Source organism: Dromiciops gliroides, chromosome 1 (assembly GCF_019393635.1).
Source record: "Dromiciops gliroides isolate mDroGli1 chromosome 1, mDroGli1.pri, whole genome shotgun sequence".
Classification (NCBI taxonomy): domain Eukaryota; kingdom Metazoa; phylum Chordata; class Mammalia; order Microbiotheria; family Microbiotheriidae; genus Dromiciops; species Dromiciops gliroides.
In genome coordinates, this window is record NC_057861.1 from 601,866,214 (window position 1) to 601,879,093 (window position 12,880).

Sequence of the window (12,880 nt, forward strand, 5' to 3'; positions counted from 1 at the left end):
AAATAGAGGCACCTATTATAGTTGTCCTTCTCAAAGAGTTTAGCTGCAAAAAGGAGGAAAGAGGGCAACTACTGGGGACAGATGGATTTTTGAGGATGGGGAAGAAATGGGCATGTTTGTAGGCAGTAGAGCAGGAGAGATTGAGAGAGTAGGGATGATAGAGGAGGCAATCTACGGGAGAAGATGGGATCATTTGTGCACATAGAGGAGTCTGCCTTGGTAAAGGGAAGGAGGTGAAGGAGGAGATAGTGGCAGAAGACATCTGAGTGATGTGAAATGAGGCACTGGGGAGAAGAGGGAATTCTCAGAATAGTATCAGGGTTGTTGTTTTTTCCAGTGAAATGTGAGGCAAAGTTCTCAGTTGAAAGTTCTCAGGGTGATCTGAGAGAGGTTTGAGGAGGGATGAAAAGATTTGGAAAGCCTCTGTGGTAAGTGAGATAGTGAATCAATTAGGGAGATAAGAAAGGATTGCCTTGCCACAATGAAGGACCCGTTGATATTGTGTAATATAAAGTTGTAGTGGACCCAGTTAGCACCTTTTCATGATTTTTTCTCCAGCTCTGTTGAGCAGCATGAGAATAAGAGTGAAAGTAGTAGATGGTGAGTGATGCAAGGATGGGGCTTAGCTGGGCTGACTGGTGATAGATAGACTAAAGGAACAAAGGACCTGAAAATAAATGATAGAATTGAATTCATTCACCAAGGAATCAAGATGAAGGAAGGAAAATAATAGTCACCATTAGGTTGATGGGAAAAGAACTGAGGGGTGGAAGAATTGGAGGTCATGGTGGAGATGGAGGGTTGAGGTCATAAGGCAGAGGGAAAGATGAAATGATAAAAGATTATAATCAGATAAAGAAATTTCAGAGGTCACAAACATGGGAGAGGACAAAAGCAAAGCTATGGCCATCTCTGTGTGTAGTTGGGGTGGAGGGGAAGGGTATGCTGGTCATGAGAAATAAGTAAATTGAAGAAATGGGAAATGAGGGTGTTTGAGGATACATATCAAGATGTATACTGAAGTTCCTTGGTAGGAGGGTTGGAGTTGGAGATGAAGGACTGTTAGCCAGTCACTGAACTCACTGAGGAAGGAGAGAATATCTGAGGAGGTCAGTAGATACAGAGAAAAAAGGAATCTGACCAATGGTCCAGCCCATGAGGCCTAAAACTCACGTAGGACAAAAATGGAAGAAACAATTTAATCACGAAGAATAGTTAGTTAACCAATATTATCTGGCTATTAGAATTTGCTTCAGGAAAACTAGCCAAAACAAGAAAAGATAGGTATAAGTGAGTGAAATAAATTCCTAGTGGGTCAGAATGTAAAAATCTCCAAGAGATAGGTTAGCAGTAACTAGAGGAAGGCCAAAGGGAAGATGGTTTTTCAGGCCCAGGTAGGGAAGAGCATCTCTCACCTGTTAGTGAAGAAAGCAGAGGGAATGTTCCCAGATCCAGAAGCCAGCAGTCTAGGCTAAGGTATTCCATGAAAATTATTAAGTTGGTTGAAGTATCTGCCTCAATGTCTAGCCTCCCATCCTCACAACCCAAGAGTTGAAGGAATAGATTCTGGAGGACTTAAACATAACAGCCTTGGAAACCAAATACATAGCAAGGTAACCTGAAGTGATCTTAATATAAAGGAAAAAATCAAGTGGAAGGTCGGCAAGATGAAGGAAGGGACCTAAGAAAATGGAAGGCCTGGTGCCCTATAAGTTGGTACTTATGACCAGGATTAAGTCAAAAGACATTTTATTTTTGAAAACCCTTGTCCTTTCACCTATCATTGTGCCCTGTGTATGTTTTCTCTAGAGTATCTTACAATCAGAAAGTTTTAGGTAGACAGTAAACTCCTTGAGGGCAGAAACTGTCTTTTCCCTTTTATCATATCCTCAGTGCTTAGCACAATGCGTGGCACATAGTAGGTGCTTAGGAAATGTTTACTGAATTGAATTGAAGCCCTGCTTCAAACATATACTGGCTGAGTGACCACAGGAAAGTCATTTAGGCAATACTTCAAGTCAGGCAATACTTCAAGAGGACAAGTTACAGACAAGTTGCTGAGCTGCATCCACATTTTCATAGTGGAATGGAACTATAGATATTTACAAATTACCTTTTGTAATACCCAAGAGGATGGTATTTTAGAGGTATATCCCTGGCTAAATGATCTAAATAGACTCATATATCCTTTCCGGATCTACGATCCTTTCATGTGGTTACATGGGAATGAAAGGAGACGGGAGGTGAAAGTATCTAGAACCCAACAGTTCACACAGGTGAGCTATGTTTTGGTCTTGCTATGCAAAAACAGGTCTAGCATCATAAGCTTGGTGGTGGTGGGTGAAATAATAGTTATTGTCCTTTTCTATGCTCAAGCCTCGTTGTAACCCAGAGCTTTTCTCTATCATTTCTATTTCTAGAAGAAATAGACATTTCTATAATTTCTATTCTCCTACAAGAAGAAACAGCACGGTCATTAGCTCATTTAAGGAACAGGAACCCACAGATAGGTTTGCCTTCACAGGAACCAAACAGTGATTAGATCTAGCAGCAAGAGATGAACAATACTTTTTTTTTCCTGAAAGATTCAGAGATAAGGGAAGGCTATGAAGCTTCTGAAGTCAGAATTATTAGGGCTAGGTATTAGATACCATATGAGAATCAGAATTGATAGATAAAGTTTAAATAGGCCTTACTCTGCCTGAGAGAAATATAAAATAAAGGCTGTAGTGAGTGAAGCACTGTTGTTTTTGTTTGTCCTTTACAGTTGAAGAGGACCAATGACATCATGATTCTGGGGTCAAGGTACCGTATGTTCAACTGTGGCTGATCAGTCTAAAAAGAGCTCTGGAAGGCTCTACCACTGGTCAGCTACAAATACTTGCCTGTTTGAACATTTGGGAAAGAAATATCTCTAGATTTGCACATTTCACACTTCCTTTCTCAGACACAATTAAATTACAAAAATTGAAGCATAATTAGAAAACAGTCAATTACAGAGAAATGGACTGTCAGTCTGTGTCTATGTATTATTGGACATACTTCAAATGCTATTTCCCTTAATGTTAACATGTAAATATAAATAATGTTTAATCAATATCTATACTATTATTTAATAGTTATATTTTATAGAGAAAAGTAATAATGACTGGATTGTGCTAAATGCATTAAGACATCAACTATCGACAGACCAAAGAATAGTCCAGGTGAGTGAAGAACCTGCCCCTCCTTAAATTGTACCACCTGGGATCCCCTGAAGCTTGGGACAGTACAGCCTAGAAACAGTGCCCCAATTTAAGAAGTGGTAAAAGACAGGCAAGATGAGCAGACAGAGAAAGATGTGAACCATAGAAAGTTTCTTTAGTGACAAGGAAGGTCAAGGTGCACCCTCAGAAGAGGATAGAAATGTCAGGACTCCTACATCCAAAGCTTCCAAGAAAAATATGAATTGGTTTTGGGCCACAGAGGCGCTCAAAAAGAACTTTGAAGATAAAGTAAGAGAGGCAGAGGAAAAAATAGACAGAGAAATGAGTGATGCAGGAGGATCATAAAAAAATGACATCAATTATCAATGATTGGGAAAAGGGGCCAAGCACAAAGTCCATGTGTGTCTAATCAGCACTTCTGTCTACATGGTGGAAGGTGCCCAAAGTAGAAGCATCAAAGGGACTAAACAGGAAAATGGTTTGGTTTGCAGATTCATGCTGCTCAACTATGCTAAATGTCACAAAGATACATCTTTTAAATCACACTCTGTCTTGTTTCTGGTTGGCTTAAAGGATTTACAGTTGCTATTTTTATAATATAATTTGGTTGAGAAACCCCGACAGAGTTAAAAGTGGTAGGTTACAAAGAACAACACTAACCTGGTTACAAAGTGTTTTCCTCGTAACAACCCTGGGAGGCAACATATGATGTTCCCATTTCACTGAGGAAATTAAATGAAAAAGTGGTTCAGTGACTTTCCTGATTGCACAGCATTGGAGCTGGGCCTTCAATCAGGTCCTTCTGACTTTTTGCTCTTGAATTGTACCATGACAAAAGGTAAATGAGGGAGGGAGAGGGGAACCTTAGACCTAGCTTCTAATGGAGAAAGCATGTCAGCATCACTTAACACAGGGGGAAAAGTAATCAGGGATAAGTATTAATGCCCCACAGTTAAAACCAGGAACAACATATAAGGAGAAAGAAGATATGGAGAACATATATATGCATGTATGTACATACACACACACGGAACTATGTGAGGAGGATGATGCCAAAATAAAAGATGAAGTCAGCTTCCCTGATGGGAAAACTTACCCTGGATTCTATCTGTGACACACAACATTCTCCAGGAGCTCCAAATGCTACATTTTTCTGTTTTTGGATTTTTCGCCATGGCACACAAGAAATGCAAGTATCTGGTTTTTAACAAATCTGTTTTCAAGTCTCTCTGGAAAGTTTTTATTCTTCCCAGTTGGCAAGTCATAAAAAGTCAAAATTATTTACAGAGTTTGGTTCCTTTTATGATGAATAGCTCTCGTCCAGACTATACATATAGCCTAAGGGTATAGACCCTGGATTGGCTGAGACTAGAGGTATCTTAACATAAGATGGAAGAAAGGAAGGGGGTGTGTGGGGGGGGAACAACAGGGGCCAGAGAAAGAGAGGGCCTCTGGGCAGGAACTGTGAACATGACTAAGAAAAAAAAAAAAAGAAAAACAAAAGCAGAGAGTTTATGGAACTTGGACTAAGCTGTAGAAACTAAGGAATAAGGTAGCTCAAAGGGGATCCAAGGAGAGCCTGTAACAGCCATGTCAGTTATGGAAAGAGTTTGGAGGTTGAAACAGAAAAGTCTGTTTTATGTTGCCACATTGGCTGCTAAAATTAAGCTGTAATATACCCACAAATACCCCCAAGTTTGGAGACAAGAGAAAACTTAGGGAATATGTGTTAATTGCAATCAAATATCAGAAGGATTACCATGTGGAAAAGAGAATAAAATTATTCTGTATTGCCCCATAGGTCAGAAATAGAAAAAAATGGGATATAAGAAAGTAGATTTTGTACCAATACAAGGTAGAACTTTCTTAAAATTACAAATGTTCAATAACAGAATGGACTGCATTGTGATGAAGTGGCCTTCCCATGTCTACAAGTGTTCAAGCAGAAGCTGGATAATTTGGAGTCGAAGGTCCTGGATTCAGATCCTGACTACAAACTATGTAATTTTGGGCAAGTCCATCAACCATTCTGGCTCTCAGTTTCCTTATCCAAACACATCTAGGCCAACATTTCCAAACTATGCTGCCTACGCTCCAGCCATCATCCTTATCTTCCCCCACCAGGTACACGTTAGGACCTCAGACAGTAGCTCAGGAAATCACACTGGGCTGTCCTAGGTAGGCTTTCTTGCCTGGAACCAGACCTTCACTTCTAACCACTATTTCCAAACCATGCCACAGTATATACAGATGCCTGGCTTGACATTTAATGTCTTATCTATCTGAAAAATGATGGCGTTAGACTAAATGACCTCTAAGGTTCAGCTCTGAACCTACTATGCTGTGATGATGCTTAAATTAGACAAGACATTGAACTAAATTACCTCTACTTATATTGCTTAGTTTTAACTTCCTTTTTGTTTTTGGTTTTTTTTTGCGGGGCAGTGGGGGTTAAGTGACTTGCCCAAGGTCACACAGCTAGTAAGTGTCAAGTGTCTGAGGCCGGATTTGAACTCAGGAACTCCTGAATCCAGGGCCGGTGCTTTATCCACTGCGCCACCTAGCTGCCCCCTTAACTTCCTTTTTGAATAGTGTTTTTTTGTGTTTTGGGGTTTTTTGTGGGTTTTTTTAGTGAGGCAATTGGGGTTAAGTGACTTGCCCAGGGTCACACAGCTAGTAAGTGTTAAGTGTCTGAGGCCAGATTTGAACTCAGGTCCTCCTGACTCCAGGGCCGGTGCTCTATCCACTGAGCCACCTAGCTGCCCCTTGAATAGTGTTTTTTTTTTTTTTAAAGTTTTAATTTTTTGAAAGAGTCAGTGTAGTACAGCAGAAAGATTATTGGACTTAAGAGTCCATGACAACCTGGATTCAAATCTCACCTCCGACATTTACAACGTGACCAAGGGCAAATCACTTAATATCTCTAAGCCTCGGTTTCTTTTAACTATAAAATGGAAATTATTGATTGTGGTAGGGATTAAATGAGATAATAGACTTGTCTGCAAACACATGTTGTAAACCTTATATTTCTGCAAGTGATTTGAGGAGTGATGAATTTTCCATCACTGAGCTATTTAATCCAAGTTGGATTCCCTGTAAGGTGACCTCCAACTCCAAGAATCTAGGATTCTTTAAGCCATAACAAAGTAAATATTGCATTCTACGTGGCAGGCTGCAAGGGGCTGATATGAAGAGAATGATAGCAAAGATTACATGATGCTTTAAAGTTTGCAAAGCACTACATCTTATTTGAACATCACAATTATCTGGTGTGGTAGGTATTATAGGATTTTAGGGGGTAGATAAGCGATAAGGTAAGGTATATTTTGTCCTGACCTGAAATTTCATTGGTTTAGAGAATTCCTGGAGAGGAAATTCTCTATCTAACTGGCAACTGCTCTGTAACTTAGTCTTAAGAAAGTTATCTGGGGCACCAAGAGGTTAAGAGCTTGTAAAGTCACATGACTAGTAAGTGTCAGCGATTTTAATCCAGGTCAGTAGTCTATCCAGTAGGCTATGATAGGAATGACTCATCATTAGAGGTAAGGCATGGAACAGGAATGAGGTATAGTGGGGACTACACCTTGATCCCTTGGGTAGTGGTAACAGAAGGGGCTAGTGGCAAATGGAGGGGGGGGGGGGCGGGTTCTCTTTGTTAATGGCCAGGGCAGTTTGCTCTCATCCTCTCAAAGGTCTCTTTTCTTTTAGGTTGGCTAAATTTTCTTTACTAGCACAAATCCATCTCTATTGCATCCATGTCTCATTCCCACACCACCTCCCTACAGGCCCTCACAATCGTATATCTGAACTAGGGCAAAGGCACCCCCATTGGTCTCCTTTCCTCTAGTCTTTCCATTTTTTCAATTATCCTACACACTGTTGCCAGATATTGGGGTTTTTCTTCCCCTAAAACAAAACTGATCATAAAACCTTCTCCGGCCCTCAAAACCTTTAGTAACTCACTACTGCCTACAAAATAAAGTCTCTAAACTTTAGACTGGCAATCGAGATCCAACATGGTCTGGTCCCAAGCCACCTCATTCAATTTCCCCACTATTTTCATACATGTCCCCTGTGCCTTGTATCATCTGTTGCCCATACCCAAACCCAGCACTTTATTGCTTCTGGATTTGTGTATTTGGGAAATTCCTCCCAATATCTTTAACTATCAAAATCCTATGCATGTTTGCTGCCTTAGGGAGGGGAGAGGGGAGGAAGGGAAAGAAGGATAAAAATTGGAACCCCAAACTATAAATAAAAATGTTTATTACAAAAAAAATCGTTATGTACCTTTCAAGGCCCTGCTGAAATATTACATCCTCCCTGATTCATTTTCTTGGTCACCTTGTCTAAATGCAATTCTCTCTTCTCTGCATTTCTTAGTTTATAACTTTCATAAGATTAACAATCTTACTCACTAAATAGTAAAATATATGGAGATCTTTGCTGATATCGATGTATATGTCTTATCTCCCTTACTAGACCATAAGCTCCTTTAGGGATAGCATGATTTTACTCATCTTTGTATCTTCCCACAGCACCCAGAACAGTGCATATTTATGCCTAGTATAGAACAAACATGCACTAATTTACCTTGATAGATAGATCTTAACTGTTACCTTCAGGAAAACCTGTAAAGTGCAAGCCATTTGTCTAACTTTAATTCCCCTAGAGAGTTAAGTGATGGCCAAATGTCAATTTCCAAGTTGCCTAAATTGTAATTTTTAAAGAGCTAATAAAATTATGAGTTATATATTAATCTATGAAAAAAAATTATGGAAACAAAGGATTGTAGAGTGTTTCATGTTGAGCATAAAAAAGCTGCAGGATATTACATTTATTGAATGTGACTTACATTACAACAGTGACAGGGAAAGGCATCCAGGAAATGTGCCATTAGAATAGAACATGAGTATATATCAGATTACCTGCTGTCTAGAGAAGGGGGGAGGGAGGGAGAAAAATTTGAAATTGGAAATCTTATCTAAATAAAGGTCGCAAACTTAAATTAATTAATTAATTTTAAAAAATATTTTTAAAAGAATAGAACATGAGGGGGGAGCTAGGTGTCGAGTGGAAAGCACCAGCCCTGAATACAGGAGGACCTGAGTTCAAATCTGGCCTCAAACACTTGATACTTATTAGCTGTGTGACCCTGAGCAAGTCACTTAATCCTCACTGCCCCACAAAAACAAACAAAAAACAAAAACAATAAATTCTGTCTATCTCATTAAAAATGTGGTTTTTTTTAATAGAATAGGACATGGGTCAGTCATGTTAAGAAAGGGAGAAATAATAGAAGAACAGGCCAAGTCCTACACTGCTTCCCATGGAGTGTTTAAAAACAACACAACTAAAAAACCTAAATGAAGGCTATAGTATATCAGGTAAATTCTCTGTGGAGCATCTTGTGCTTTTGGTTCAGATTTACGAGTTCATTGGTATACACAATTCCCTAGTAAGGAAACTCCCTCTACCAGTGATGGTCAACAACTTGTAGTACTGGAGTCACCTGGGTCACTGAGAGGTTGTAACTGAGCTCAGGTCACAAAGCCTATATCAGTGGTGGAATTTGAACCCAGATCTTCCTGACTTTGAGGCATACTCTCTATCTACCCTACCATGCTGTCCCTCCTAGACTTTAGGTGGTGGTTACAATCCCTTCTACTTCCTGAATCTCTAGTGCAAATAGATTATTACATCACAAAGCACTTAAATACAGTTTTCTGCATGTTTCCTTTCATCATTCTTTTCTTTTGGGGGGGGAGGGGGGCGGGGCAATGAGGGTTAGGTGACTTGCCCAGGGTCACACAGCTAGTAAGTGTTAAGTGGCTGAGGCTGGATTTGAACTCAGGTCCTCCTGAATCAAGGGCTGGTGCTTTATCCACTGCACCACCTAGCTGCCCCCCTTCATCGTTATTTTCTAGTCCATTGGTTAGCAACCCCTTAATACTGGGAAGTACCCCTCACCTTGGGGCTCAGGGGTGTGGGCCAAAGGTGCCTTGAGGACTTTGTTTCTATATTTTCCAACAGTCATCTCAATGACAGTGTATCTGGAAACTGCAAGGAAAAGTGTCCCTGTCCCATGGGACTCAGGCCCTCTTTTATTTGAGGTAACAATGATACCTTTAGGTAGCTAGAGTCATCTCACTAAGATTCCAAGAGCATGTGTCAAGCTCAGAAGATTTTAATGGTCTAGTTTGCTGTCAAAGTTTCCAGTAGCCTCTGGAAAGGTGGGGGTGTTTTATTTAAAAAACAGTCCCTAAGACAAAAGTTCTATTAATCTACAAGGGCTCCATCATTCTACCCAGTGTATATGGCTGATTCACTTTGTATTGAGGAAATTAGATCATGCAGATGAGTTTATTTTTTCAAATTCATAATTTACCTCCAATGTACTTTAATTTTTGACTTCCATTTTTAGCTTTCAATTTGCCCATTTATTTCCCTTCTCAATGGAAAACTATAACAACCCTTTCTCAATAAATTGCAGTACAAATAGCAATATCCTTTCCCTTTCCCAGATGGAAAGTTTTTTTAAAAACCTTACAAAGATGCTGGCAAGAAGCAGTTACTTACTCTTTTCCTGGTTGTCCTGGTTGTTGGTTGTGGGCCACCACTCTAAAGAAGGAACAGAAACAGAATGTGAGTTGACCTAAACGTGGTAATGCTGCAAAGGATATTATGCTTGGGCCCTGAGGCTTTTTAGACAAAGCACATACCACTTCTTTAAAATCACATAAAACAATTCCCTAAGAGATTTCACATGCTTCTGGCTTCAGCCAAAGAGGGTGCTTTATTTGAAGGCCATCTGTTCCGGGTTTGCCCAATTGACACAGGGAGACCAACCAGGAAGATTAGTGTCAGGTGTTTCACATTTTCAATTTAATTCAATTCAACAAGGATGTGTTAAGCCCTTAGTATGTGTTCAGTACTGTGACGGGGGAGGAGCAAATGTGGCCTCTGACAAGGTCTCTCCTCTCTAGGAGGTTACGATCTTGTTGAAGTGATAAGACTTTACACACATGAAAGCATTTCGTGTTCCAGAGACAGCAGTGAATCATACATGGCATTGTGGGTGCTTGCAAAGGAAAATGGGGATCAATGAGAGAAGTAGAACAGACCTGAAGGATAGGAGGATTGGGATTGGTAGAGAAGAAGGCTTGGGGGGGGGGAGGTTGTTGTTTGTCCTTTATTCTAGAAGAGGTCCACAACATAGGACTTGCGGTGAATTGGACTTACAGTGAGGCAGGGCTGTGCAAACTCACCCAACTCACTCTCTCCTCCAGAGCCATCTGGGTGAGGTGGCAAGATATATATCAGGATGACTAGGGATGGCCCTGGATGTTTAAGGCAATTGGAGTTAGGTGACTTGCCCAGGGTCACACAGCTTGTAAGTGTCTGAAGTGAGGTTTGAACTCAGGTCCTCCCAACTTCAGGGCCAGTGCTCTATCTACTGTACCACCTAGCTACCTCACAACAACCAGGCAGTTTCCCCAACCTAAGATTTCTTTTCCAACCACTATCTCTGGAAGAATACAAAAACTTTCTGTTAAAGATAACTTGATGAGTGCAGCTAGGTGGTGCAGTGGATAGAGCACTGGCCCTGGAATCAGGAGTACCTGAGTTCAAATCCGGCCTCAGACACTTATACTTACTAGCTGTGTGACCCTGGGCAAGTCACTTAACCCCAATTGACTCACTAAAAAAACAAAACAAAACAAAAAGATAACTTGATAGGGTTTGGATATTCTTTCAATTCAGTTGTTTTTCAGTCATGTCCAACTCTTTGTGAGCTTATTTAGGATTTTCTTGACAAAGGTACTGGAGTAGTTTGCTATTTCCTTGTCCAGCTCATTTTACAGATGAGGAAACTGAGGCAAAAAGGGTGAAGAGACTTGCCCAGGGTCACCCAGCTAGTAAGTGTCTGAACTATTGCATATTCTTCACTCCTAAAAACCCCTCTGCCTTAGCTGCCTATGAATTTAAGCCAGAACAAATGGTAGGGAGTAATCCAAAAAGAAAGAACACTACCTCCAGAAGCTTAGCGATAGGAATAAATGTGGCAGGTTCTGGGGATGATGGAGGAGCCCTGTCTGGATTTAGCAGAAAGGTATCTGTGGGTACCAGTGGGAAGGAATAATCACCAGGTAATAGTATTATAGATTTAGAGTTGGACAGGACCTAGAGGAGCATTCTCGACTCTGGACAGTCCAGAGCTGTCAGACACGTGGCCAAGTGCAGTCCTAACCAGATTAAATTGTAATTGGGAAATTTTAACAAAATAAAATACAATACAGCATAGATAATGTTACATTCAGAACTAAGCCAATATGTGGCCCATAGGGAGCCTTATGTATGGCTCAGACATGCATTTCTATTCGACTTTAACACCATTGGTCTAGTTCAATCTCCTTAGAGCTGAGACAACCAAGGCCCAGAAGAGTTGTCTTGCCCAACTTTATCCAAGTAGTAAATGGCAGAGCCAAGGTTCAAACTCAGGGCTTCTTACTCTAAATCCCATGCTCTTTATAGTGTGCAACTGCAGTGGAAAGAGGAAAGATGGTCCCATCTGCATAGAAGGGCATTTTTGTCCAACTGAAAATGATGAGCTCCAGGTAATCTGGCAAGAGGACAGAATTCACACTCTAAAAAAGTGAGTATCCAGGGGCAGCTAGGTGGTGCAGTGGATAAAGCGTCAGCCCTGGATTCAGATGGGCCTGAGTTCAAATTTGGCCTTATACACTTGACACTTACTAGCTGTGTGACCCAGGGCAAGTCACTTAACCCTCATTGCCTCTCAAAAAAAAGTGAGTATTGGCTACTGGAACATCTGATCTTCCCTACCCTGGTGTGCCTGACACACTGATATGAGTGGGCTCCTCAAGCAATTCTAGATGATGGGGTTTATAATTTGGAAGGTTTTAACAGAGCAAAAATTAAGTCATTTACATTGGTAAATGAAATGCATTGTTATTTTAAAAAACAACCATTAAGTATAATTACTTCCACTATCCTTTTTGTTTGTCTTTTTTGGGGAATGAGAGATTAGTCACCACTGGTTCATGATTTGGGCAAAACTCTAGACTTCTAGCAGAATGCAGTAAATTTCTCGCATTTGGCTAAACGACTTGTCACTTTATGGCAACATAGTTGAAAGTTTGACTATAAGATAATATGGCTTTGTTCTGCCTATGGTCAGTGGGCAGCAGTACAGTGAATCATTTGTTTAGTCAGAGGAAAAATGTAACAAGAAAGGTGGTTTGTAGTAGGCTGTAGTAGACAGAACACTAAACTGGGAATCACAAGGACCTAAGTCTAGTCATAGCTAGTTGAGTGACCTTGGGCAAGTTATTTTAGGAGAATAAATGAGCTCTAAGTTTCCTTCCAGCTCTCTAACATTGTGTAATTCTATGAATTCAGCATTATTTGCATATTAATTATCTACTTTGTGCTTTCGTTGACTGAGGTCTACTTTGCCCCACCTTTTTTTATGCTCTCTGGCTGCCTTCTTCTACCACCTAGCTTGTGTGGGCATAGGGAATGAAAACATTAATCTAAGTATGCAGAAACATAATGTGTGTGGGGGAAAGAAATCTACAAAGACATCACCTACTGTACTCCAAAGTCAAACATACATGTTATTTGAATTGGAGACAGCAGAACATAGTAGA

The 12,880-nt window shown here is 40.4% G+C and overlaps 1 protein-coding gene across 1 annotated transcript in view; it reads right to left on the reverse strand.

Moving 5' to 3' along the window:
• The window catches only part of DNAI1 (dynein axonemal intermediate chain 1), a 285,479-nt gene that overhangs the window by 233,325 nt on the left and 39,274 nt on the right, over nucleotides 1–12,880 (reverse strand). The window contains exon 2 of the mRNA XM_043987564.1: nucleotides 9,786–9,827. Coding sequence (XP_043843499.1) covers nucleotides 9,786–9,827 — 42 coding nt within the window. The remainder of the gene's footprint in view (nucleotides 1–9,785; nucleotides 9,828–12,880) is intronic.